Genomic DNA, 22964 nt, shown 5'->3' with positions numbered 1-22964 from the left:
TATTCAGCATTCTGGACGGTTCCCGTCCATGTGTCCTGATGCCGCTTGAGTCATGTGTTTGGCTCCGCTAAAGAAAAACACTGGCCGCCCGAGTCCAACAGGAAATACTCCCACATCTGGTGCTGGTTCAGAGCGTCAACATGAAGACGTGGTCGTTACGGCGGAGTTAATGCCCGCCCCCGTCCCCGTACCTCCAGGCCCCACCGTCCATCCCCTGAATGTTGCTCTTCCCGCGTCCCCGCGCGTCTTCACGGGACTCTCTGTAAATAATCCAAAAGCAGCTCGGCTTCGCACGTATTAGTCACACTCTTATTAGTGCACCTCGGCATTATGTTGACTCGCTTGCGCGCAGGGTGTCGTTCACCCCCTCTTGTCTATTTGTACTGTTACCACATGCCGCTGTTCCCATCAGGATGCATTACCCGATTTGTGTGTCCGCTCCATCCTTGTGCCTCTTTGTTTATTTTCAAACCACAACGTTGCGGATTATGTATATGTTGCAGCAATAATGGCATCTTCTCCCTTCCCTCTCAAGGCCGCGTGACCCCCGAACAGCTGTGCTCGTACGCGCGGCCGTTCCGAGATGACGCGGGGGCGCTAGAGACTCACTGCGGGGTGCTCCAGCTGGGCCTGGCCACGGCGCAGACCCTCCGACACCCCCTGTTACCCCGCTGGGATGCGTGCCTGGCCTTTGAGAGGCTGCTGCTACAGGTCAGTCAAAGCTCGCCTCGGGGTAAAAAAATTATACAGTGGACCCCGGTTTATTGCGGGGATGCATTCCACAACAAACCGCAGTGAAAATCTGTAATATGGAGAGACCGCATGTGGTTTTTACCTCGCGGATCGGCCACCAATCGTAATCAGCGGATTCCCATGGAAAAGTACGTGACCGGCATATGTCGATCATTGCCTTTCATTGCCAATCACGCGCAGCTCGCTTAACACCTGATATGTTTACGCATTTTCTGCGTTGTCAATTTGAAATAATGTCCTCTTTTTGTATAAAAACAGTGACATTTGCATAGAATGTTTTTTTTTTAATCGGATTCATCAATTCATCAAAAAAAAAAATATTGACAGATTATTTGATTTCAGGATTTCAAGTTGGTGTGCAGCTCTAAAGTTGAAAAATTTGCACCTAATCCATGTGATCAGTATCAGAATCGGTGTTGGCCACTCATGGATGATCGGTATCGGAATTGGCAGCATAAAACCCTAATCGGAAAACTCTGAATTTCATTCCTGAAGCATGCTTTAAACACACTTAAACTTATCAAACACAAAGTCCGCTACCTTAATGCTAACATTTAATACAAAATTCCATAAAAGTGCTAACCAAAATTAGCATAGATTTTACGTGAATTGTAAATCGTCAAACAACATACTGTAGCACACACAGAGCAGCAACATAAGAGAATCAAATGTTCAACCAATCCTTATCATTTCCCCTAGTGAAAGTCCACTAGCTTAAAGCTAACATGTTCCAAATCGTCATAGACAAGCTAACTCAAATTAGCATACTGTAGATGTGATAGTTATATTGACTTTCAAACTACTGCAACTTTAACACATAGGTCAGCAACAAAAATGTTCAACCAAACCATATAATTTTGGCTAACAGATGTCATGTATCTTAATGCTAACATATAATAAGAAACCCAATAAATGAAGTAACAGATATTAGCATAAATGTTATGGTAATCAACACATGTATATTTTGAACACCAAAATGTACAACCAATCATCTATCAGCTATCATATAACGTGCTCTAATTGTTGACCCTTGAAATATTTTTTTCAAAACTTAAGAAATGTGGAAACTATTTTAAATTCGGGGGCGAGGGGGGTTAGCGTTGAAAAAAAACAAAACAGAAAATGCAAAATTCATCATGAGCAACTCGAGAGGCGTGTTTTTGTCGAAATTCCCGACTGTACGACTTCAGAGATGCCATTAACCAGCAGAATATTGTAATTATCTTCTGAAATTAGCCATTCACACCTTTTCCTTGTGTAAATATTTAGTTTGACTCGAACTGGGCAGGTAAGTGGGTGTCTGCGGTTTTGTTCGCCGGTGGCTAACATGTTTTAGAACTGACAGAGTGGGCGGGAGGGGGGAAAAAAATGCAGATTCCTCTCCTCGTCAACAAGTTTGTTTGGAGGGAAAATATTCACATCCAGTAAATACTACTGCAAGGAGGAAAATGTCCAATGATCTTTGGAGGGTTAAGGGGTACACGTGTCATTATGACTTGAACCGAATCGTCCTGAAACTCGTCTCACTTTTCACAAAGCAAAGCAGGACTGAGGAGAATTCAGCCGACTTAATCAAAGTAAATCATGGAAAAATCAAGCGGCCCGGTGCCAAAAGTCAAAATTTGAAAACATGCTCGTAAAAACCTCCTGTTCCCCAGCGAGAGGCTGTAGCTGTTTTATTAAAACGAGGAGGAAGACTCCAGGGCTTAAAGTTCCAGCGTCCATTAACTCCACTTTGATCCTCTCTCCCATGGCTGGTTGCCTGCACTACCTGAGTTTCAACTTTCTCAGCCTAACTGCCACATTAGAACATTTTAGCCGGTTAGCCGTCGGCCGCGCTTTGCGAATCCAATCTCACAATGCGAGAAGTTGATTTTGGCCTCCCTTTTATTGAGGTATTAGAGGTAATGAGTTGTGCGTGCTGTGGTTTCGAGTGGGCGGAGGCGGAATTAATCGCACGACAAAATTCCTTTTAGCCCGGCGTGGCGGTCGGCGTGTGTTTGCCACTCGGGCCGCTGCGGGGGCAACCGTCGCCTTCGGGACAGTGGGAGTTCTTTCAAGCCCACCCCGGCTGCGGGCCGTGCTACGGATGGCACGTCAGGCCGCTGAGGCGAAGGGTCACTGAGTTCAGTGCTTGGCTGTGAGTTCGCACCCTCCAATATGTTGCGAAACATTAAGCAGTAGCGATTGGAAGCGAGATTGGACTTCTGAGCCATGTGGAAATTTTAAGTCAAATACTTGCTGAAATTTGGAACCATATTTTCCTCATAATTTTGCCAGTTCTTTCCTCTTGTGAATGAAAGCGATTTGTGCGGATTTGAAGGCAGGCACCTTGGTGGGTCTTGCCGCTGTGAGGTCATAAGCAGCGGTTCCAGAGTGCTGGTTTAGTTGAAACATAAATGTGGTCAATGTGATAGTGTTTATTCTGGTAGGATTTATGGCCCACGGGTTAATGGCCACAGCTCTTGGAGAAGGCCACCTCGCACCTACGGCCTCCTCTGGTGGACCGCCAAGAGGCGAGGGCACGGTGTGAAAGGCTGGAATTGAGGTGGGCGGATGCCGGACATGGGTGGCACGGCCGTTCGAGGGGGGAAACTCAACAGACGCCCCCTTTCTCCGATTCCCAGCACACCGCAGGGCACGCGATACCGAGCTTCCCATCAACGTCGCATGCTCCCGGAGCGCACCAAGCTAAACAGGCGCTACCGCAACAAGCCACCCACAGAGCGGGTAGACTGGCAAGACATGTTGACGCTACATCATTTTCGCGTGGGTGTGTGTCAGGGGTGGGTACTTAAGTAGATTTGGAAGGTGTCTGTGATTTACCTGAGGATTTATTTTTCTGACGACTTTTTACTTGTACTCCTTACATTTCACAACTGATGTCTGTGCTTTCTGCTCCCTATTTTGTCAAAATAAGGTCATTACTTTTTCAACAGGAGGGCGACACAATGTAAAAAAGACAAATAGTTGGGAGGTAAAAGTCAAATGTGTTTGAAATATTTGTTGATTGAGCTCTTGGGGTCTTAGAAGGCGGAAAAAAAAACAGGTCAGTCTAATCTGAAAACACATATGGTTAAGGTGTATTCTTTCAGTTATCATTTGCTGATTTAGCATTTTTTGTTATTGTTTGGTTTTGCTCATGCAGGACTTGTGTAGATGTTAAGTCCTGTCACCATTTGGATTGCAGCAATGCCGTGTCCAGCAATTTTTTTTGTTTCAATCAGATTGAACTCTATGCAAGGCAATAAAAGACATTTGTGTTGAGATTTTTTCTCTCATATTATTGTGCGAAGATTTCAAATGGTGTATGGCATATAATTGACGAGTAGTATTCAATTAGAGTTTTTATTTTAATACAATTCTGATTGTACTTTTTTACCTTGAAGTAAAAGATTTCAGTCAGCACTTTTACATTGCTTTTTTTTTTTTTTTTTTTTACAGTATCTGAACTTCTACTTAAAGTCCCTGTTCAGTAAATCTATGATTTCCTTCTAAATACATTATACATGTTTGACGATAAATTGCTTAAAATATGCCAAGGGCCGTATTTGGGCGACTTGCAAGAGCCCCCCTCCCCCCCAGTAAGAACTTGAGAAAACTATCTCATAAACATGACAAAATATATTTGCTATAGGTAAGTAGCATCAGTTTTTCAGGTCGACGTCATGGTATTTGAGACGTTTTTTTTATCAGTCCGATTTGGCACTGTTGTTAACAACAGTCTTCTCTGCGGTCTGTCAAATTTAGAAGACATTTATTTTTGCCTCTCAAAAACTTGAAATACTGCATGAGTACTTCTGCCACCTCTGGTGGTTGTGCGCGCGTGTGTTTGTCCCCGAACGCTGCTCTGACGACAGGCGCGGAGCCGAGACGAGCTCACTTCTAACCCTGCGGCCGCTTGCCTCGCTCTGCTGGGATTAGCGAGGGGGCCATGCCTCTGCAAACATTCAAGCTCAAGAGTTATTAGTGGTCACTGTGCTGCACAGATGCAAAGACTGCACAGACCCCCGTGTCGCCTCGTCTCCCTCGGGGTCGCGCTAACCGCCCGCCTGGCTCTTATCTGCGTGTCTTGTGTTTGACATGAAATGTTGTGTATATACTCGCCAAAACTGAGCACGAAAAAACAGCCTCTGTGACTGCAGCCTTCGTCTTATCTCAGGGTGTGTTTATGGAAAACGACAAAGTATTTTTTTTTTTCCTTTTCCGAGTTTTTCCGAAGTGTCCTCTTTCGTACAGGCCTGCAAAAATGACAAAGAAGGCTGTGATATGCATGCCAGGACTGCAGTTGGTAATGTCAGCAACTGGTGAAACCATCTTTTGAATAGTTTTCATCTACATGGAGTATATGCGGTTTTAGAATTAGATGTGTTTCCTCAAATAGATGTTTATACATTAACCATTACATTAAACTAACTGCTGAACCCATTTTCAACCCCGTTGCTAATTGTAAACAGCAGCACCAAAGCACAAAATTGGTCTCCGATGAATGTAGTGTTACCTGCAGAGCCCATTTTTAACTCTGTTGCGAACTAAAACAGCAGCACCAAAGCAAGTTTACAATCTCTCAGATTGATTACAGCTTGGCGATCTATCTGCTTAGCTTTTCCGACTCATTTTCTAATTAGAAGAGCAGTACCAGAGCACATTAACAGTCTCTCAGAGAATTAAAATGTGGAGTGTTGTGTTCCCTACAAAGTGTTGAAGATTATTTTAAGGTTAGAGGGGCAACGATTAATCGACAACTAATTGATACATACATTGCTAATTATTTTGATAATCAATAAATCATTGAGAGAGCTTGTTTAACTTCAGATTGTCCAAATCCTTGGAATGTCAACATCTTTGGGCTATAGTGAAGAATTCTTCAAAAAATGTGCCCTTGCTTTATGCTAACACATAATTGGAAATGACATAGACTAACGAATAACATCAGTGTTGCTGTAAGTTTTTAGTAATGGAGCCACAAAAGGTGGAGCAACACATGTAGACAGATAATATAACAATAATCACAGGCATATATTCTTTATCCTCTTTGAAGAACAACTAATATTGCTGCGGCTTACTGAGGAGCTGAGAGCTCCATGTGCAGTATATCTCTCTGCATGATACTGCCCCCTGATGGCCAAAGCGCACACATCAGCTCCCTACTCCTTTTTTTCTGGAAGCACGATCGTTGGACCACTATTAACGATTTTGGCAAAGTGTCAGTTTATGCTGCTGCGGAATTGCCAGACCCTTCACCTTTATCCTTTGCCCCTTTCTCCTACACGTACGTTGACCTGTAAAAGTCACGCTGTATATGCCCAGCAGCCATCCCGACTGACAATAAAGCCCGTGTCGCGGCCCTGTTATTTCAAGATTTACGAGGTCGCGCCTATCCCCCAGAATGCTTTGCGTCCGCTCGCATATGAAGCATCTGGATCGCATAATTCCGACGGGTGACACAGCAAAATGTTGATATTGGTCCAAAGTTGACTTTCATCTTATCTGAGCGGAATGCCACAAGACAAGTCACGGGGGAGGGCTAGGCTTAAGTCTGTAATAGTCCTCTCCCCCCAGGGTTCGGAGTCTGTCCCCGAAGCCCAGACATTCCCTTGGTCTTCTCCATCTTGGTAGCGTCCCAGCTTAGAAGATGATGAAGGGTGCCGGGCATATTAACAAAGGGGTGTAAATGACTGCGGGGCTCGAGTTGTCCAGCGTTGACCTCCTCCGGTCGCCCCACTGTTTAACAGCCGCACAACCAGGCCCGACTGTCTCCCCCGTCCCGCCACGTTTCTTGTTTTTTATCCCCTTGTCGGCCCCCAAGCAGCACTGTCCTCCTCAAAGAAGTCTAAAAGGTTCATACCATGTCAGTGACGTTGCTGTCTCGTCCCATTTTGGACCGTTAATGTTTTTCAAATTATTTGTTTTGTTGAAGCTTTAGTTGCTTCGGCTATAAAGGGACCGCAGTTAACTGACGGCTAGTTTGGGGTGTCCGTTGAGATAGGCCAGGGATGGGCGACTTCAATGATGGAGGGGTCCACAATTTTTCATCAGTGCTACTGGGGGGGGCACATAAGACCACGTACATCCTAACCAGATGTATATATAAAATATGTGCATATGTGCAAAATAACAATATAATATATGATATTATAATTTAACAAAAAATGTTAATCAAGGGGCCACGGGCTGCCACTTGCCCATCCCTGTGATAGGCTGTAGAGAAAGACATTTATTAAAACAAGTCACCTAACTTATGAATGTCTGTTAGCTTAATGCTATCGCACGATGCAAAATGTAATAGATGAGCTAACAAAACGAGAACAGATCTTGTGGGTATTCTAGTTTTAAGCAACATCTACTTGAACGGTGCAACAATGTACGTACAATATATCAAATAACGCAGGCATATATTATTTGACCTCGTGAAAAACTAAATAACTCATTTTCTGTCGCTTACTGAATCACTTATTTGTGAAGCTCTTCTACTGTCATCATGTATGTCTGTATTATACTGCCCCCCGGTGGCCAAGGCTCACACACGAGACGGAGCACAATGTCAATGGGCATTGATGATGCACAAAATATTGAATTCTTTACATTCTATTTAATTTTGTTATTACTGCTTGGTTTTATTTTATGTTTTTATAAAGTACAGTACTGTCAACTATTTTTTTTTCCTTGCTAAAAATTCGCTTACATTTTGTAACAGTAATGGCATTTCCATTCATTTCAGTGGGGAAATGATTTGAGATAGAAGCGTGGTCACAGAACAAATTAAACTTGCAAGTTAAGGCACCACGTTTTCACACTTAATAATGTTAAATGACATGCATACTTTAGACAACAATTATCATTAATTGGGGGGAATATTAACTACCACAAGTTGCTGTTATGAAATGCGCTATATAAATAAAATTGTATTGTGTTGTATTTTAGTAAAATGTTTACATGGTAGAAAATAAGCAGTGCTAGGGAAAAAAAAAAATGCATCATTGTATTTTCAGCCGCCGAATGAGCCTTGCGAACGAGTGTGTGGATCTGTGCATGTGGCGCATGCAGCCAACACAGCTTCCCCACAGACACATTATCAGAAACGGGGCCGCAAACAAAAGATGTAAAAAGATAAGTACTCGGTTGTTTAATTTCACACTTGATGCTTGGACAGGCACTCCAGAGACGACTAATTGTCTACAAGCCATTAAAAACATCATTTTCCATAAAATCTCTCATTTCAATTTAGAAAAGTCTTTCTCGCATCGTCCTGCTTGTCCTTTGTGGTATATTTACACCGCATTGCAGCAACTGTTGCTTATCCAACATCTGTGTTTGAAGCAAGCCTCCCTTATACATACTAAAAGGGGGTTGGGGGGGGGGGGGGGATTATCAAGCGAGCGTCTTCCTTCCTCTGTTTGGTTAGAGATGATCACATCTGATGCAGTTCACTCCCCAGGAAGACCCCCGGAATAGCATCGCCCCCCCCCCTCCCCCAATCACAAAGCCCTCCACCACACACCCCTCACATCCCGGGTACCTTGAGACGGCTGTGTTTACATTGTTTAGCGCAGCTCAGGCCTAATGTACTATCTGTTTAATAGGAGGAGAGCGGGCTGTTTATATAGGGGGAACCTTTTTAACAGAGGTGATGGAGTGTTGGGCCGGGGGGCAACACAAACTCATCTCACTTCCTGTTATCATTACCTCGCTCGCTCTGCTCTCCGTATCACTTATCCCTAATCGCCTCGCCGTCCTGCTGGCAGTCGTTCGCACTAGTTTTCTGTCCGTGTCCCGCGGGAAAATCAATGAACACGGGAATTAATCAACCCGCTTCGTATTAAACGACTTTGCTGCTCGATTGTCATTTGCACGCGCTTGCATTTTAATTGTTCCGCCAAGCGTCTTTCTGCTAAATGTCGCCCATGTCCCGCCTCGCTGAATTGAAACCGTGGGGGAATTGCTTGGTTTTAATAGCTGTTCAATTGAGTTGGAGCGTTGCGAAAGGCAGGGGAAGTTAAATTGGATGCCACCACGCCCTTAAGCAGCACTTTCCCCCCCTCCCTCCCCTCTCTGTACTGTTTTGTATCAAGTTGCAAATGTGCATTCTATTTTGTGGTGACTGCGGGGGCAATGTTCTTTATGGTATTTTTTATTAAGCCTTTATTATGTTAGGTTTCTTGTGAGAATGTGCAGTACAAAAAAAATGGATGGATGGATGGATAGTCTCAAAATGGGTCGGGGGGGAATCTGTTCTTACGGCAGTAAAGTGGACAATCGCAGCACATATTATGATATCAAAAATCGCAAAATCTCTATGTACAGTGATACCGTGACAAACTATACGAGTGCCTCAATTTAAAAGTTTTTCCATTTATGAGCCGTCACTTGGTAGTTTGAGGAGCGGATTAATGTCATTTCATTTCTTTTTCATTGGTGAGAAATGAGCTTGAATTAAATTTGTAGGTCAAGATGCCACTGTACAGACGAACATTACATGTACACAAGCATATGTGAACAGCAAGAATAGTCAGCAGCAGTTGCATGTACTGTAGCAAAAAAAGTGTCATTAACTAGTCTCCATATAAATAGTGGACAATGAAATGGAAGCACTTTATACTACAATGTAGATTTGACATACGCATCCATCCATTATCGATAGCGCTTATCCTCACAAGGGTCGCGGGGCGTGCTGGAGCCTATCCCAGCTGTCTTCGGGCAGTAGGCGGGGGACACCCTGAATTGGTTGCCAGCCAATCGCAGGGCACACAGAGACAAACATCCGCACTCACAATCACACCTAGGGGCAATTTAGAGAGTCCAATCAACTTACCATGCATGTTTTTGGAATGTGGGTGGAAACCGGAGTACCCGGAGAAAAGCCACGCAGGCACGGGGAGAACATGCAAACTCCACACAGGGAGGCCGGGGCCGGGATGGAACCCACGACCTCTGAACTGTGAGGCGGACGTGCTAACCAGTCGACCACCGTGCCACCCTTGACATACGCAAAGTGTACAAAATCAGCAACGATAATGAGCAGCGTAGTATGTTGCAAACTATTTACAATATGTGTCAGTAAATAATCTACACATAAGCAGTTGAGAATAAAATGTAACTGGAAACACTGGACTATGCATATATAGATGCAAATGTCAGCAAAGGCGTCAGCAGCATTTTGTATTGCATAAAATTGTACATGTATGTCTATATACTGTATCAGCGGTTCAGAAAGAAATAAACACCAGTTGTACTACACTATGCATACAACATATGCAGATGTTTATAAAAGCAGCAAAAATAGTCAGCAGTATTGTCTACTGTGTAGCAATAAACGCCACATATATCAATACATATTCTATATATAAGGACTGGCGAGTGAACTAAACACTCGAAATGCTATCGTGTCCATTTGATATATGTCGAATGAGAACAAAAGCAGCAAGAATAGTCAGCACCATAAAGCAATACCACATTAACAACAAATGTAATATTTCTTTGCCGTCGTGTTTTTTTTCCAAAGCCGCACTGAGCGGCGTTTGTATGAGGTGGTCTCGGCAGCTCACAGGAGAGGGTCTCTCAGAGCCCTCGACAGTGTGAATCGGGTCAGTGTGGTCTGCTGACTTGGTCTCGTGGCGTCAGGCTCCATTTGAGCATGCACCACGAAGACGCCGCAGACTTCTGGGGGGAAAAAAAAAAATCAAAAATCCCACAGTGCCGAGCATTCACCGTTAAGATTGTTAACAAACAAGGCCGTAGAAGAGCCTCGGTTGCGAGAACCCCCCCATAATGAACCTGTGTCCTGAACAGAAATGACCAGTCAACCACTTCTGATTGGCACAAAAAAAAATCCACCAAGTGAGATTTCATAACTGGGAAAACCCAATAAATTGGGGCACTCGCAAGACAAGATACCCATGTACCCAGATTTCCACTCATATCCCTTATTCAATTTTAGGGTGACTCTGAGACCCCTACTCAGCTGCCCGTGTGAAGTCGTGCATGCATTCATCCATTCATCCTTTTAATGTGCTTACTCTGCTAACGGCGGGCTCAGCTTCCTGTTGTCACAAACAAGCCCTGTGTCCTCCACTGCCTCGGCCAAAAAGCTCCACCTCAGGACAGATTAACTATCAGCTCATTTGTCACTACCTGCTGAGCGCGGGCCGGCAAAGGTCAGCCGACCGTAGCGTGTGTGTCTTTGTGTCCCATCTGAAATGGAGACAGCAACATTCCAACACCTATGACTGTCTCTTTTTGTTAGATTAGATAATGATACAGCCACATTTCGGCCCAGGAAGAAGTGTGTGTGTGTGGGGGTCAACAGCAGAAAAATGCAGCAACCTATAAAACACCGTTGTGGAATGATGAAATGATAGTCCGGTCTTCGTACACCAGGATAGGAAACTGGCACCCCCCCGGGTACCCGCCCACTCTTGGAATGGCACTCGATTCATTTTTGCATTATGTCAGGAAAATGGTGTCTTTCCGTTAAAATAGGAAGCGGATGTCCCCCCCGAATTAAACGGCAAACCTTTATGCCTAGTTCATTTCGAGACGCTATGAGCACGAAAGATTTGCGGCTCCAACACATCTCAAAAGTACACAAACAACAGTGATCTCCCGTCCACACATGAACCGTTGACAGTTCGTTTAAAGTGAATGAGGAAATACTACAAATCCTGTAACATGGACCTATTTAATGCCGTCAATAGTGTTGCAAAAGCATTATGTGGCTCTGGTTGGCTTCGAGTATTTGTTTTCCGTGGTAATGTTTTCGAAAAATATTCCCTGTGGAAACGTTGTGGTGGATACTACAACAATGCTCTCCGAGACAACCATCAGCCCCCATCGATTGACATCAGTTAGCGCTTGGCCAAGTGATGAATGTTCTTCTGTGCCGTAAGATCAGTAGTCTGGCAGTGCCCCCTACTGCCCGGGGTGAGCGTTGACTTGCATCAGTAGAGATAAAAGGGGCAATAAGTAGGATTTGGCGGGGTGGGGGTCGATCCCCTCTGGTGGTAAAGCAAAGGTGACACAAGGACTCCTCTTTGCTAAGCGTGTAATTGTACCCATCTGAAGCTCCCTGTCCCCCCGCCCACCTTGTGCCCACCTTGTTGCCCCAGGGATTCGACCAGTCACCCAGAGAGAAGAATAACCCATCGCCATGGCAACAAACCAAGGAGGGTCAATCTGGGTCAATCGTTTACAGACTCTGGCTACCCTTGCTCTGCCATTAATTACCCATAGTTCCCTTGGGGCGCTGGTCTACTTGTAACCTCATAGCTAAATAAGAAGGGGGGGGGGGGGGGTCATTGTGTGATCAGGTGAAGTGTTTGATTGTTGTGGTTCAACTATGTCAGAACAAACAGAATTTCGGGAAAGACGTGTCTCAAAAGTCTTCGGTGTAGTGACTCAGGTTGTGTGTTTTGGTTTTCTTTAGATTTTGGGTTGCATGCAAAGGAGTAATGGTGAAAGCAATTCAGGGTAACACACACCAATTTTTAACCAATTTTTGATGTGAGGGGTCCCCGCAACTACTGTAGGAGGACAGTTAGTGAAGAATTTCATGTGTTCATATTCAGATTATTATTTTTTTTTTTGGTACAGTACAGAAGCGTACCAAGTTCCCACATGGAACATATTAGATAAGTGAAAGCAAATGTTCCTTAGTTGTACTCTTGTTTATAGATTACTCTGTAAACAACTACAGTACAGCAGTATAGCGAGTATCAAAGATCACAATATACTTTTGATAGCGTCAAACTCGTTTTGAAACAGCGTTTAAATCATTCACTCCCAAAGACAAATGTATTTCTCTTTTCACAGTCCAGCCATTCAATCCCAGGAACTTATTTATATATATTTTTACAATTTTTTTCAAACTTTAGCATAAAAGAGGGTCAAAAATATCACATGCTGTACATGTCTTTTCAGAGGGCTATTTTTATACAGCAAAAAAAGCTTTATACCTTCTATTATCAACAATGGAAAGCTGCGTGTCCCAGGATGACAACAGTTGAGAACACTGGTCTGGAGTGTAGCCCGCCTCTCGCCCAAAAATCTCCAGCTCAACCTAACTTTAATGAGGAAAAAACATTAGAGGATGGATGGTGTAAAGAGAACCTATAGAGCATTCTTATTAAAACAGCATAATAGCAACTTGTTAGATGGATGTTACTGTCATCGTCGTATTTCAAGCATAGTACTGATTCTACAACGATTGTCTCATAGCTTCAGGCACCAACAAAAGATCTTCATGCAATGTTTACGAGAGGATGAGGAGTGCTATTTGAACTCCCCATGTTTATTGTGCTGTTAGTCATTCATTTTCCCTCCGATTAAAAACGTCTGTGAACTCCAATAACCACCCAAACTGAACAAACGCGCATCACATAATTTAATGTCTATGTTAAACACACAATAGACAGCATGTCGATAAAGTCTGCGGTTCAACATGACTGCAAAAACATGAAGGCGGTGGCGAATAGAAAAAGCAACAATTGAGAAAATAGAGAGTTAGGGGCATAGCATTCCTCCTCCTGCTCATCATTAGCCAGCACATTGTCGGTGCTTGTTCTGGGTGACTTTTCGTTCTTAAACATCCACAAAGGCCCAAACAGAGCCACGTGTGTTTCCAAGAGGACCGAGCGAAAAACAATGGGCAACCAGATAGGACGCAGGCTGAATTCAAATACGCAGATAGAAAAAAAAAGTCGTTGGATCCTGAGTAGTGCTGAGAGCTGGATCGGCTTAACTTTTTGGCACCGACCGGTGCGCACCGTGACCGTGAAAATTGATCAGCAAGCCTCTGCGGGCCAATCAGAGCTCTGCGTACACGTGTTCATCATGGCAGCGGGCCTGTAGACGTGTAACTCGCTTAAGTATGTTCTCCTCTACGAACATGGACGCATTTGGTCTCCATTTGTTGTAATTGGGCTAAGCGAATGCAGCCTTTCTGGCAAGTATGTCTCAACCCCGCCGGCAGATTCGCTTTTGAATATTTTCTTGAAGCGTGCAGGTCCACATCAACGGAATTGGTCTCAGGCCCCCTTTACAAAAGCCTCTTTTTTTTCTTTTTTTTTAATAAAACTATATGAAATCGTGTCATTTTGGCTCTCGGAATGCACAACAACAGCATTTCTGTGAGTAAAAACGAACCTAGTGGTTATCACGTCTGCTATGCAGTTCTTTACTTGGAAATTTCAATACCAGCATTTAAAAATGCAATTCCTCATCAAATGTCCCCTTTTATTGCTAAATGGATAAAACCTTGACATATTGCAGTCAAGCGGCAAGAACTTCCTATGATCAGTTGTCATCGCACGAGTCACAATTTACTTGAGAAAACGTTTCTGGAACGTAGTCATAACTGAGAATACGAGCAACGTTCAACCACTTCCAGACCTTGGCAGAAAGCCTGGGGGCATCTTTTTAGACCGATAGGCACCCTAACGTCTCAAGCTGAAAGGGAAGAGGAAAGCCCCAAAAATCTCTTTGAAGATGTTCAGTTCATAGCTCATAGACTCCCAAGGATGATCGTGGTCTGGATGGCTGATTCATCGAGCGACCATCTAGAAAATTCCGTAACTGTTCCTCCAGACACTGAAGTCCCAGGTACTCCCCTTCATCTGCCAACTGTGGGTCTTTAAATGTAGTCTTTCTATAGTTTTATACTTTTTGGCCTCTAAGAAGCACAAGTCGACTGAACGCTGAGCGCAAAAACAGATACAGCTGTTATCCCGTACGATAAATATTAAAAGCTAAGTCTGGGATCCAAATGACTACCCTTAGCTAGGTTTTCTTAGCTACAGGCAAGAAGCGGGGTTACACCCTCAACTGGTCGCGGATCAGTCGCTCACACTGATAGTCTTTGACACTCACATTCCCATTTACACGTTTGGGCGATTTAGATCAACTGTTTTTAGAAGGTTTAAGATATTACCGCGCGTAGTCTAGTATGCTTTTGTGTTGGAGGTGTGCCTTCAAGGTGCGTGACCTAGCAAGTGGCATCAGTAGCTGAAGTCAGGTTGGCCGGTTATAGTTAAGTGTGAACGCCTGGGTGTCTTACAGCAGCTCCTTGCAAATGTTCTCATTTTGTATTTGTGTGTTTGAAGTGTTTGTCCCGTTCAAAAAAACGGCTGAAGGTAGGTCGGGGATTCAGGCTCTCGTTGCCCACATGCGCGGGCTTTTCAATACTATAATGGCTTCCTTTTTTTTTTTTTTTCAACATCACTCATCAGCTTGTAACTAGAAAAACTCCTAAGTGGGTTCACTCGTAAGTACCTGATTGGACAGCCCGATACAATGCTGCCTGTCTGACTAGTGTAAACACTGGTCGTGTGAAAATGACTTATTCTAACAAGCAGCATTTGTACACTAAGTGGTGCACTTTGGCACGTTTCAAGCACACTGTGACAGTGTCGTTCCTCAGCTGGCCGGTGGTGTTGTTTGAAGAGGGGCCTCCTTCAACGCCTGCCCGCGAGGCGTTGTTTAGCGGGCCAGGGCTCTGCGCTGCATCAGGCGCTAGGCAAACAGACAGACTAGGCATTAGCGATGCGTTTACCATCTGCTCAGGAAGGACGGGGCGTGATGGAAGAGGGGCGAGGATGGGAAGAGAGGCACCAAAAGACTGTTTAGGAGGCTTTACCGCGAGACATCATCCATCACACCTCGGGAGAGTCAAACAGCGTTGTTGCCTCTATGGCAGCCTGACGTTCTTCATTTCGAACACGGGTCAGGGAGTGTCAGTGATGCTGACTTGTTGCATGACAGCAGCCACCTGGGACATGATGAACCCCCCAAAGGCAGAGAGATGATCGGGGGCAGGGCTGTAGTCCGGACTCGACACGTTTTTTTGTTGGCTCGGACTTGACTCGGACTCCTTGGCATTTCGACCTGACTTGTCTCAGACTCGGCCATTGAACTCGCAAAATATTTTTAGCGACTCGACCGAGTCCAACTATGTTTCTATTCGTGAAAATGAATATCCTCCTTCAAAAGAAACGTGAACTAAAGTTTTTCAGATGATCAAAATCGCCATCTGATTGGTTAACCTGACCGCGGTGGATTCGGATCTTGTGGACTCTGACTTGACTTGGACTCAGAGCTTTGTGACTCTGACTTTGTGACTCGAAATTGACTTGGACTTGATAAAGGTGGACTTGACTACAGCCCTGATCGGGGTGTCACATCACTTAGGGGCTTCAGATTGCCTTGATCGGCCTTGAGATTTCATTGTACCCTGCATAGGTACAAGATGTCGGATGTAGTGAAGAAGCTTCGGCGCATACAGCAGGGGTCTTCAATCCTGTTCCTCGAGCGCCGGTTTCCTGGAACTTTTCCATCCCTCCCCGCTGCAACAACACCTGATTCAATTGATCAGATAATCAGCAACGTCTGCAGAAGCTGGATAATGGTCCTGATCATTTGAATCAAGTGTGTTGCAGCAGGCAAAGATGGAAAACATCCAGGAAACCGGCCCTCGAGGAACAGGAATGAAGACTCCTGGCATGCAGTATGTTGTCATTTGGCCCTCATACATTTTTAATACACTCCAGCTGGCTCAGATCTGAGTTGAACGGTATCTTCTCAATACTCCAGACTGCATAATTCAGCAATTTTATATCAGGGTTCTTCTGAACATGCTTTGTTCTTGGGTTTTTCTGCTGTGTGTTTTGGGGTCTTTACACTGTGTTGCTCCCGAGGCCTAAGGCTGAGATAGAAGCACTTTACATTACAGAATCCCTCGACAGTCTTGCGCTTTCATTCTACCCTGCATCTGTGTTGCAATGCAGCCCCCCAAATATACCCGTCACCATTCTTCATCATGCTGGAAAGAAATCTTAACAAACAATTGTTCTTTCAAGTCTGTTAGCATGTAACCCAGTAACCATGAAATAAATGAGCAAACAAGCGCTCTGTAAACACTGGAAAACAACATCAATTTACTGCTTTTGAAATGTACTCAACTGAACACTTTTGTGAGCAAGTACCCATGTGCCAAATGTTATAAATATGCAAACAGCCCACTCGTCCTTTGCTGCGATGTGCTTGATTTATTTGGAGCATTAATGTACACCCCCTGGTTATAACCTCTTTTGTACGTCCTCGTCGAAGTCAGCGTTAGCTTTGCCGAGCTCTATTTTATAATGCTGGCCACGTGCTGGGTTGGTAGTCTGTGGTCCGAGGAAGTGAAGGTGATCCATTAGACTCCAGGGATTACAAGGTCTGAAGACAGGAGGAATGAGCTTTGCCTGCCCAGAATTTGATGTCGCCATCCATCTTTGCCGCCAAGCTCAGTCCAACAAGGCATCAGCGCCTCGCGTCTTACAGGACTTGTAAAACTGTCCAATGTGGATTTGTTTTGCGTTATATGGTCTGTTTCACAAAATTGTATTTAGTCAAGAAAATGCCTTTTTTTTTTTTGTAGTATATCATGGTATTATAGGAAGTGAACTGATTTGGAATGATCACTTTAGTGGATGGAAACAGCTGGTTTCCAAACTTTTTATGATTCCCTTTCTGGATTGAAGGAAATATGATAAGGCTCTCAAACTGTTCCGAAAGAATAAAGGCCCTCCCTTATCCTCGCCTTTTGTACACAGGGAAACATAACATTGGACCCTCACAATTCCGAAGGTTTGACGGTCTGACAGTTTGAAATTTGCCATCATATTCCTGGGTCAGTATGTATTAGGATTGTAACATTACATCTTATTTTTCACTGCAGAAGATTCACTGCAAGTACGTATTAAAACGGAAGTCAACCCAAACATATATTTTTCAAGAATATGTTCAATGCAAGCCCACTAGTTGAAACAGGGCATTCTGATGAATATTGCGTTTGTGGAATAAGTGTTAAATGACTCGCTTTTAGCCATTTTTGGGGGCAGCCATTTTGTCTTCTGTCGACTAAAAATGACATCACAACTACTCACAACGACCAATCATGGCCCAGATTCAGAAAACAGGTCAGCCGTGATTGGTCGTTGTGAGCAGTTCTGATGTCATTTTCAGTCGACAGAAGACAAAATGGCCGCCCCCTGAGATGGCTAAAAACGAGTGGATTTTGCTGCTTAATTTATATTCCACAAGTGCAAAATCAATCAGAATGCTGTGTTTCAACTAGTGGGTCTGCTGGGAACATATTCTTGAAAAAAATATGTTTGGGTTGACTTCCGCTTTAAGACAAGAAGTGTAACCGTCTTGTGCTGTTGTGTATACTTTTTTTTTTTTTTTCATTTTTATCACTTACAATATTCTATTTATTTGATTATCTTGTATTTATTGGTGAATTTACAGCTAGCTGTTACAATTTTTTTTGTTTCATTTTAAATTTCATCAAGAATGATATCGGCCAGTGACGGAGATGCGCGTCACAATTTCCATACTTGCACTTTCTTCACTTTGCTGACATTGTGTTCAAGAGACAGGAAAGAGATTTGCCGATAAATCTGGGAAAATGTTTGACAGTTGCAGCAAGAAAGATGGATGTGTCGAGGTGGATTTGGGGAATTAGGTTTGCCTGGTCGCCCCCCCATATCGTGTATTTAGCTGAGCTGCCCGGCTTACGACTCTGGGAATGTTTGTGCAGCGGAAGCTCAGCTTGATGTTGTTTGTATTGTTCGATTTCAGTGTGTTGTATTGTGCTGTTGTCAACATGACGGGAGCATGTTTTCCTTTCACGCATATTGGAAAATCAACCATGCAATCCTCACCCGGCTTGTCTCCATCCTGACTTTAAACCTTCCCCCGTTGTTTTTTTTCGTGAACTCCGTAGTTTAATTGTCATACCAAGAGTCTCTAATCTCTCCAATCTATACCAAGTGTAACGTTAATCCCCATTTATCACAGGTGATACATTCCAGAGCAACCCACAATAGGTGATGATCTGCGAAATCGAGACCATTTGAAGTGGAACTAAACCGAATATGTAAAAACTTTGATATACTTTAAATGTGCATATTTTCTTTACCTGATGCTGTTTACATAAATCTACAAAGTATTTTCTAAAAAAAAAAAAAAAATGTTTATACATTATGTTGCCTGCCATGTGTACATACGCCTTTTCACTCTTGGGATCACTCTTAGGAGTGAACGAATTTGCAAGATTGTGAGTGTCGGCTGGGGAAAAAAAAGTCACTTACGTCAAGCCCAAAAAATATGTCGCCACAAAATGTTGTTCTTGTCTTGGTCTCGAACTCCAAAAGTCTTGGTGTTGTCTTGGTCTCGATACTCTCTAGTCTCGATAATGTCTTGATCTCGGTTGGTGTGGTCTTGACACTACTTCACACTTTATTTAAGACAAACAGACAGATTTGGTAAATATTCACAAGTGAAAAGCTACACCTCGGCCAAATTAGACAATTTCTTTAATGTTAACTCATTCACTCCCAGACATTTTCAGACCCTCATTTACCCTAATGTTTGAAAAAAAAAAAAATCCTGGGATTGAAAGGCTGGACTGTGAAAAGACAAGTAAATTCGTCAATGGCAGTGAATGAGTTAATTACGCAAGACAGCTTTTTATATATCCTGCGACAATTATCAAGCCAGCTAATGGTTGATTTACGACTTAGCTTTGCGACTTGCCTTCGTTCAAGTTGTTATCCTACCATAAATATTGACTGCCATCAGGCCATCCTCCACTGTTCCTGTTGTATTTCTCAAACAAAGGTAACGATCTTGCATTTACGCAGATTAAGGCTCTGGCTAGCTAGGAGATTTCGTCACGTTCCGTATCAGAGCTGACGCTAAAAATACCCCGTTGAATAAGTATGTGAAATGTGACATATCCTTGGCCTTGATAACACAACATTTTAATAATTCATGCAGTGCACAAGTGCAGACATGCGGGCTGCAAAAGGATTACGACGGGTGTGTGCGCTCATTCATTGCGTGTCGTGTCCGCTCGGCCGGTGATACTCGAGTAAACATGAGCGCAACACATCTATCTTTGTGTATGTGTGTGTTGGACCAAGTGTTTTGGTGGGCGTGTGTGTGTGTGTGTGACAGAAGCCCGCTGTGTGTGCACTGAATGCCACCACATTGACGATATTAAGTCTTCTAAGAGCCAAGGGAGGGACCGCCGTGTTGACATGATACACTTCATCATACGGTGGGAATTCATGTGTGAAAATGTGCTTGGAAAAAAGGTCAAACCTCCCCGTTGGCCAGTTAGATTATGGCAATAATATGAAAAACAAATCGTAAATTCACTTTTTTTTTTTTCTTTCATTTTGATCATTTCCTCCCCTTTGCTATCTTTTTTTTTGTGTGGAACCAGGATGGGAAAATAAGCCCGTGAGTGTTTATTATGCCTTTTGGTACTCATTAATGCCTTTATTTAATTGTGTGTGCATGTATGTGTGCATGCTTATACAGGCTCCGGTGGAGCCCCGCGGCTACGGAGTCCCATTGTGTTTTTCCTGGCTTATTGTCATTGTTTGTCTTCCGCCGCGGATCGCGTTGCCACAAGCTGGAAACCAAGTCAGGGACAGGAACCCGGGGAATGAATAACAGCACCGCACATGGTCGGATGGTGGCGCTACATTTGACCTAGATACCTCCTATCAGATTGATTTGAAACGTGGCGTGCGAATGTTACCCTATTTGATTTTTGTCTTGGTTTTACTGGCGACGGCCAATGTTTGAGTCATGGCTCGGATCGATTTTCATAACAATTGCTTGTTTTTCAGCCCGAGACAGCTCTCGGGTTTCCGAGTTGGTGATACCACTAGTGTGAATGCAGACTTTCCAAGTAACGCCCTAATCTGAAAGTGAGTGTAGCCATTCAGCGCTATTTATTTTTAATCGTTGTAATAGGACTCGGGCGGTGCCTTAGTAGTTAGTAGGTCTACGTCACAGTCGAGAGGTCCGGGGAATCTAGGCTCAGGGCTTTTTCTCTGCAATCGTAAGGTTCTCCTCAACTGATGTTTTACTTTCCTAAAAAGAAAGCAAACAATTTACGTTGTACTCAGTCAAACCATCTTTGCTGTGCTATCCTTAAAAGAAGTCAAACCATTAAAGAGGAAGTCAAATCAGACATTTTCTTACAATAACCTGTTCTATGCAGCCCCACTAGTCTAAACCCAGCACTCCCCCTGAGACGAATAAAAACAGGTGGATTTTGCTACTTAATTCATATTCAACAAACGGAATTTAAATCAGAATGCCTTGTTTATACTACTGGGTCGCATAGAACATTTTTTGTACAGAGTATTTTGACTTCACTTCCTCTTTAATGTGACACTTTCCAAAAAAGAAGAAAAACTTATTGCACTTTACCTATCCCAAAAACAAGACAAACTATTGATGTTTCACTTTCCGGAAAAGAAGTCAAACTTTTCATGTCACACTGAGGACACACTTTCCCAAACAGAAGACAGATTATTAATGTTGCACTTTCTTATGAACAAAGACAAGTTTACTTCCTCATTTCTTGTGGGAACACGTCGTCCATTTAATATTGACACGGATGCCCGGCTAGTTAGCCCAGGCTCAGACGGTAAATAATCTTAATTGATGGTAATTGACTTGTAATTGAACATCTCTCTGACTTAGAAGACGCACACCAGCAGTGATACCATCTTAATTCTTCTTCCCATCATTCCAAACTTGATTACTTTTCCCCCCTCGCCGTCCTCATTTTGTTTAGTTTTTGAACATTCCTGTGGTTTTTGGCGCTGTTCACAAAATTCATTTTCCCCCAGGTGCGTACTTTTGCCAGATTTTTTTTTTTTTTTTCCATTGGATGCATTTTATAAATGTTTGGGGGGAACTCAGCTGTGTGTAGGCGACATGTTTGTCCATGCCGGTGACAGAGGTCGGGATAATAATTACAAGTGTGGACACACAAAGCAACAGTCTTATGAAAAAAAAAAAAAGGAAATGCAGCTTGTCCTATCCAGAAGGGGCAAAAGAGTAGAAGTTCAGATACTTGTGTAAAAAAGTAGAAGTTTAGTGCAATGTGGCGCATATTAGCAGTTTAGCATTTGCAAATTCACCTTCAAGTTGATATCTGTGACTACGTAAACTTCATTCTTGCATTTTTGTACTCAGACCAAAACAATAAAAGTATTAACTGCGTGCCATGTTTTGGCAACATGGTGCCAAGGAACTATGTTAAATGGAGCTGAAGAGCTTCATTTAGACACAGGTAATGCTATGCCACCATCTTGTGGTAGCTTGATGCCAAGGACCTATGTTGAAGTGAGTTCAAGTTTCATTCAGACAAAAATAGTGCTTTGCTGCTATCTTATGGTGTCATGGTGCCAAGGAACTATGTTGGAAAGAGTAGAGGAGCTTCATTTAGGTAAAAGTTTTGTGGCATCTTGGTGTCACGAACCTTTTTAATGAGAGTTAAGGAGTTTCATTTAGACAAAAGTAGGCCTTTGCCACTATCTTGTGGCAACTATAGGCAATTATAGTTTTGTGTTATTTTGTGTGGTGTGGTGGATTTAGGGATTTACTCAATGGACACTGATTTAACTACTTTACTAAGCACAGACTCTGGAATGTACTTACGTACAAAAATATAAATTGATTTTTATTGTCACTTATATACATTTTGTAAACTCAATTTCAGCTTAGTAATGAAGTATTTTTAATTGATTACTTTCCGCCACTGGCCCCAACTGAGGCTTTCGCACCCCTTTTGATATCATCCAGATGCGCACGTTACCTCCATTTAGTTGAAATTGCACAATGGTGGATGGTGACGAGTACCCGTTTCCAAACGCCTGCTGATCTCAGCACTGCAGAATTCCTAACGACACAGCTGGGACGCAGCGAAGGTACAGCTAATGGGCTGAAACAGTTCGAAAGCCGTTTGTTTTTGGAGGGAAAGCTGTGTGGACCCTGGTGGGCTTTCAGGTGGTCCAACACTGCCCCCTAATGTTTGAATGGAGTGGCTTAAAAAAAAAAAAATCTTTTTCAAATAATATGCATCAGGTCCCTTGGGAATGGAATTACTCGGAATTGCTTTCTCGTTGTAACCCCCACCCCCTGCCCCCCTTTTCAGCCCACTTTTGGTTACCCCACCCTTCTCCTGCTGCTCTCCATGTGCGAGGCAGAAACCGACTGCTTTAATCCCTCGCAGTACACAATTCTTAATTAGGCACGTACATGAAGAGAACTCATGGGCGGGATTTACGCTGAATGGTTCAAGTGACACAATTCTGAATGTTTTGTCGTCTGGTGACGCAATTGGGATATGTCATGGAAGTGTA

General features: G+C 43.4%; 1 protein-coding gene across 1 annotated transcript in view; it reads left to right on the top strand.

Annotated features, from left to right (window-relative positions):
- The window catches only part of scfd2 (sec1 family domain containing 2), a 91322-nt gene that overhangs the window by 18387 nt on the left and 49971 nt on the right, over positions 1-22964 (top strand). Inside the window, exon 5 of the mRNA XM_086047749.1 lies at positions 536-711. Coding sequence (XP_085903875.1) covers positions 536-711 — 176 coding nt within the window. The remainder of the gene's footprint in view (positions 1-535; positions 712-22964) is intronic.

This window comes from Filicampus tigris, chromosome 12, assembly GCF_054856515.1.
Source record: "Filicampus tigris isolate MCC_2025a chromosome 12, RoL_Ftig_1.0, whole genome shotgun sequence".
Classification (NCBI taxonomy): Eukaryota; Metazoa; Chordata; class Actinopteri; order Syngnathiformes; family Syngnathidae; genus Filicampus; species Filicampus tigris.
This window is presented reverse-complemented; position numbering and strand designations above follow the sequence as displayed.